We start from the raw sequence: 5,790 nt of genomic DNA, 5'->3' as shown, positions 1-5,790 counted from the left end.
GTGATCCGCCCGCCTCGGCCTCCCAAAGTGCTGGGATTACAAGCATGAGCCGCCGCACCTGGCCTGTGGATGCCCCTTTCTAAACAGGGTGTGCACTGGGCTGTAAGGCTCCCTGCCTGCTGCAGGTTTGGTGGGGCAGATACCTTTCTCCACCCTAGGACTGTATTTGTTTTCAAGTACTCTGGCCAAAGCAATATTCCCTAAACTTTAGGCATTCTTGGATCCCTTTGTGAGTTTTGCTATTTTTGGCATGCTACATATAAGTTTTGCTTCATGTTTTTATGTAAAGCATCTTCCTCCTTCTTTTATTGTGATAAAATTCACATAAAATTCACCGTTTTGAAGTGTACCATTCAGTGACTTTTATTACAATGTTGCAAAACTATCACCACTATAGTGCTAATTTCTCACCACCCCAAAAGGAAGCCCCCTTGTGTTCACACACACACACACACTCTCTGTCCTCCTATCCCTTGGTAACCTAATCTGCCTGGTTTTTTTTTGAGACAGAGTCTCACTTTGTCATCCAGGCTGGAGTGCAGTGGCTCACTGCAACCTCCACCTCTCCGGTTCAAGTGAGTTTCCTGCTTCAGCCTCCCAAGTAGCTGGGATTACAGGTGTCTGCCATCACGCCTGGCTAATTTTTGTATTTTTAGTAGAAATAGTGTTTCACCATGTTGGCCAGGTTGGTGTCGAACTCCTGACCTCAGGTGACCCACCCACCTTGGCGTCCCAAAGTGCTGGGATTACAGGTGTGAGCCACCGTGCCCGGCTGGATTTTTAAATTTTATTTTATTTTTTTGAGACAGAGTCTGGATTTCGAGTGCAGTGGCATGATGGTGGCTCACTGCATCCTCTGCCTCCCCGATTCATGCGATTCTCCTGTCTCAGCCTCAGCAGTAACTGGGACTGTAGGCCATGCCACCAAGCCCAGCTAATTTTGTTTTGTTTTGAGATGGAGTCTCACTCTGTCTCCCAGGCTGGAGTGCAGTGGCGTGATCTCGGCTCACTGTAACCTCCACCTCCCAGGTTCAAGTGATTCTCCCGCCTTAGCCTCCAGGGTAGCTGAGACTACAGGCATGCGCCACCACACCCGGCTAATTTTTTTGTATTTTGGTAGAGATGGGGTTTCACCATGTTGTCCAGGTTGGTCTCAAACTCCTGAGCTCAGGCAATCAGCCCACCTCAGCCTCCCAAAGTGCTAGGCTTACAGGCACCCGACACCGCGCCCGGCCGATTTTTGGTATTTTTAGAACAGACGTGGTTTCACCTTGTTGGTCAGGCTGGCCTTGAACTCCTGACCTCAAGTGATCGGCCCGCCTCGACCTCTCAAAGTGCTGGGATTACAAGCATGAGCCACCATGCCTGGCCCCAGGAAATCTGGATTTTTAGTGTGGTATCTCCAAATTCTGAAACTAGCAACTAATGCAATTTTTAAAAGATTGTGAGCCAGACAGACTGCATTCTATGGAGGTAGAAAAGGAGGTCTGAGGACGGGCGCGGTGGCTCACGCCTGTAATCCCAGCACTTTGGGAGGCAGAGGCGGGCAGATCACGAGATTAGGAGTTCGAGACCAGCCTGGCCAATATGGTGAAACCCCATCTCTACTGAAAATACAAAAATCAGCCGGGCGTGGTGACGCGCGCCTGTAGTCCCAGCTACTCAGGAGGCTGAGGCAGGAGAATCGTTTGTACCCGCGAGGCGGAGCTTGCAGTGAGCCGAGATCGCAGCACTGCACTCCAGCCTGGGTGGCAGAGCGAGACTCTCTCAAAAACAAACAAAAAAATTAGCCGGGCGTGGTGGCGCATGCCTGTAATCCAGCTACTTGGGAGGCTGAGGTGAGAGAATCGCTTGAACCCAGGAGGCGGAGGTTGAGGTGAGCCGAGATCGCGCCATTGCACTCCAGCCTGGGCAACAAGAGCCCAAGTCCGTCTCAAAGAAAAGGTAAAAGAAAGAAAAAGAAAGGAGGCTTGAGCCCGGCGCAGAGGCTCACGCCTGTAATCCCACGTTTAGGAGGCTAAGCTGGGAGGATTGCTTGAGCCCGGAAGCTGGAGGTTGCAGTGAGCCATGATCGTGCCACTGCGCTCCAGCCTGGGTGACAGAGCGAGACCCCGTGTTTAAAAAAACACGGGGGGCCTGTAACAGAGACGCGACTCCCCAAAATGCCGCACAGGCAAGTGGGGGCCGCACAGCCCATGGTTTCCAGAAAGCTTCTCTTGGGAATGTAAAGTAACACTTACCCTGGGACTCCTAGTTTCTAGACCTCCTGAGCCTAGAGGCCCTGAGGACGGACTAAGTGCAAAGTCCCCGACCCCCCGCTCGCTCCGCATCGCACCCTTCATTCCCCGAGCACCGCGGTTCCTCCGTCTCCGGGACTTCGCCCTCCATTACCTGGATGGCCTACAAGGCCATTACTCGCCACTCCGCCCTAGCTGGGTTATGTCGGCGGCAAGCCTTGCTTCCATTCCGCACCACGGAGAGCCACGCGCAGACCCTCCTCCACGGCCCCATCGCACCCTCCCAAAACAGGCAGCTTAGGCTTGCGTCCCCCGCCGACAGCCAGCACCGAGGGGCAGTCCCGGAGGCCACGCAGACCTCCCCCACCCACGCGCAGAGCCCAGCCCAGGGAACCGCGGGGGCCAGTCTAGCGCGGGGGCACTGGCAGACGCGAGGCGCGCATGCGTAGCGCGGCCTTTATTTCGTTACTGCGAGTCCAGAACGCACGGCTGGATCATGAGCACGCCCCCGCTGGCGCCTGCGCGCTTGCGCATCTTCCTCTGCCAGGCGCGCGCCGCAGCCGTCGGGGTCACCTCGGGGTTGAGCTGCTTCTCCAGCAAGTGCATGCGCGCTATGGCCTCAGTCATCATGTCCATGAGCAGTTCCTGCTGCAGCTTCAGGTAGTTGTTCTCCTCCAGCAACACCTGGCTCTTGGTCTGCTGCACCTGCGCCTTCCAGCTCGAGGCGGTCCGCGAGAGCAGCGGCGACCGCGTCCGCGCCAGCGAGCCCTCAGTGGTCCACCGCCCGCCGCGGAACACGAAGGCCTGGTTGCTGAGGCGCATGCGCGGCGCGCCGTAGGCGAGGCCCAGCTCTGCCTGGCGCGTGTTGTGGTCCAGCAGGTAGAAGGTGGACAGGGAAGACATGCGGCGCAGCGGCGGCCGCCGTGGCGAGAAGGGCCGCGAGATGTGATCGGCCCAGAACTGCTGCAGCTGCTCCCACAGGCGGCTGGCATGGCTTGTAGCCAGGCACTCGAAGGTTGCCAGGGCGTGGACCTTGTAGGGCACGCAGGAGCTCGGAGGGGAGCCTCGGGAGCGCTGGCGACTCTTGCTGCGCGCTTGTCGCGGGAGCCCGGATGTCCAGAATGACGAAGGCGAGCCAGGGGGCGCTGCTAGGAGACAAGAGTCCGGGTGAGCAGCGTGCTTGGTACAGGCCGCCTCTCAAACCGCGAGGCCGGTGGACATGTCTTAGCCCTGCACCTAGGGCTGCGGCTGTGGCCAACCGGCTGCTGGCCACCGAGGAGCCCCTCCTTCCACGCTGCACAGGCAACAGTCTCACCTAAACCACCTTCCCCAAAGACCACTGAGGGTTCAGGCCCTGGGATAGATATGCAGATGGAGGACGGGAGGAGGGCCCTGTTCTCTGAGTTGCAGCTGGAAGGGTGAGGGGTAGGGAATGATAGCAAGACAAGTAAGTAGATATTTAAAGGAGGAGTAGGACTGTGCCAGGTGGGTTGAGGATGGAAAATGGAGAGCTTCTAGGCAGAGGGAAGAGCCGAGCAGGGCTTTTTCTTTTTTTCTTTTTTTTGAGACGGAGTCTCGCTGTTGTTGCCCGAGCTGGAGTGCAGTGGCACAAGCTTGGCTCACTGCAACCTCTGCCTCCAGGGTTTCAGCAGTTCTCCTGTCTCAGCCTCTTGAGTAGCTGAGATTACAGGCGCCTGCCATCACCCCCAGCTAATTTTTGTATTTTTAGTGAAGACAGGGTTTCACCATGTTGGCCAGACTAGTCTCGAACTCCTGACCTCAGGTGATCTGCCTGCCTCGGCCTCCCAAAGTGCTGGGATTACAGGCATGAGCCACTGTATCCGGCAGGGCAAGACTTTCCTATTTCAGATGTGAACACGAGCTTGGATAGGATTGGTGCTGGGAAGAGCAGAAGAGGAACCTGGGAAGGTGGACCAGTGCACTATGTGAAGGTGCTGTACAGGCAGGCTCAGAAGTTTAGACTTCCTTTTGTGGGTAAGAGGGAACTGCGGAAGGATTACAAAGCCACGGTTAGATCTGGATTCTGAAAACAATCTGGGAGGATGTCTAGCATAGCCAACAGCATTATTGCCCTCATCATTCAGTCATTTGATGGACTTGAACTAGCATCCGCTCTGTGCCAGGCTCTGGTCTTGGGAAGGGGAGCTGGAACAGCCTCTACCTGCCCTCAAGATGCTCCTAATCCAGCTTGGAAGACAGATGTGTATACAGACCACAGTCCAGTGTGTTCACTGACATCCTGGGGTATGTGCCATAGGCTAGACCTATGCATAGGGCTCAAAGTAACAGGGATTGTGCACACTAAACATGACATTTGTTCCAAACAAACTATGCCCTCAGGGTGTCCAAAGTCCAGAAAACAGACAAGTCCCATTTTGCTCACTTCTCCCTGCACCCACCCACCCCCCAGCCCAGTAAGTACTGATTCTGTTATGTGAAAAAGGGAGTTATGTGTTGTTTCTAATTCCTGTTCTGCCCATGGACAGTGAGAAGAGAAAGAACTGGAGCAGGGTTCCCCCTCTGTTATGTCTTCGTTAATTCATAAGACACTTATCCCTCACATATAGGTGGACAGAGGCTGGATGGTACATACCATCCCCAAGATCTGGTTCAGGGAGATGGTCTCTGGAAGCCCACATCCAGGCCCACCCTTGAGATTGTATCTTCTCGGAGGATCCTTCCCCGTTAATCCTCACTGTATGTTGTGCCTCACCTGGAAGATGTGGTGGAGTTGCGGAGCTGCTGTCCCAGGGCTAGTCCCATCTCTGACCCACTCAGCTCCTGTCCACCTGCTGTGACTCACAATGCCTCCAGGCCAGGCCCCCCCCGGACAAGAAGGGGTGCTGACCACTGAGCTGTCAAATAGACTCTGGGCTCTCCCCTGCATGCATTCAGTGCATCATTGAGCACCTACTGTGTTCTAGGAACAGTTCTAGGGAAGTGAAGAAGATATTCCCTCATTAAGCTGTCATTCTTGGCAGGGGAATGAGGGGAGTGGTCATAAGCAGAGTCCAAGACAGGAATTTGTTCTAGGGGAACTAACAAGATAGTCTCTCAGGAAGCTAACAGAGGGTGTCATGAGTCAGGTTCCCCAGCAGAGCCTAAGATGAGCATTCTTGTTCAAGTGAATTATTGGGGAAGTGCTCTCAGGAGAAGGGAGTGAGGGAAGCAAGACAGGGCAGAGAAAACAGGCTAAGGCTGAGCCAGAGTGTGGTCTCACATGGAGCCTAGCTTCTGCTTGCTCTCATAGGGAACTCGGAGCACAAATGGCACCACAGTTAGGCCTCATTAAGGCAAGAGAGCCAGGCTTTTGTACCCTCCTTTTACATGTCAGTCAGTTATTGGCCGGGGCAGCTGAGAGTTATCAACCAGCACCTTTGGATGCACCCAGGGATCTGGCTTCTCAGTAGGGTGCCAACTGAGGAGGGAGGAAGATAATAGAATAGATGATAAAAATGAAAGGGTAGACTAGCCAACATGGCAAGACCCCATCTCTACAAAAACAAAGTAGCTAGGTGTGGTGGCATGCGAC

General features: G+C 54.7%; 1 protein-coding gene across 1 annotated transcript; it reads right to left on the bottom strand.

The window, feature by feature from the left end:
• Positions 1–2,672: 2,672 nt before the first annotated feature.
• CBY3 (chibby homolog 3 (Drosophila)) lies at positions 2,673–4,947 on the bottom strand. Its single transcript, XM_011976863.1, has 2 exons — positions 4,852–4,947; positions 2,673–3,385 (listed from the first exon to the last, which is right to left on the bottom strand). The coding sequence occupies exons 1-2, from the start codon at positions 4,895–4,897 to the stop codon at positions 2,703–2,705; spliced, it is 729 nt and encodes a 242-aa protein (XP_011832253.1). The 5' UTR covers positions 4,898–4,947; the 3' UTR covers positions 2,673–2,702.
• Positions 4,948–5,790: the final 843 nt, after the last annotated feature.

This window comes from Mandrillus leucophaeus, unplaced genomic scaffold (assembly GCF_000951045.1).
Source record: "Mandrillus leucophaeus isolate KB7577 unplaced genomic scaffold, Mleu.le_1.0 Scaffold170, whole genome shotgun sequence".
NCBI lineage: Eukaryota > Metazoa > Chordata > Mammalia > Primates > Cercopithecidae > Mandrillus > Mandrillus leucophaeus.
Note: the sequence above shows the minus strand (reverse complement) of the source record. Positions and strands in the feature narration are given on the sequence as shown.

Excerpts from the sequence above, each read along its gene's own strand:
- CBY3 (XM_011976863.1), bottom strand. The coding sequence starts at position 4,897 with ATGTGGGCTTCCAGAGACCATCTCCCTGAACCAGATCTTGGGGATG. Across the intron at positions 3,386-4,851 it reads TGAACCAGATCTTGGGGATG|CAGCGCCCCCTGGCTCGCCT; the intron begins GTATGTACCATC and ends CTTGTCTCCTAG.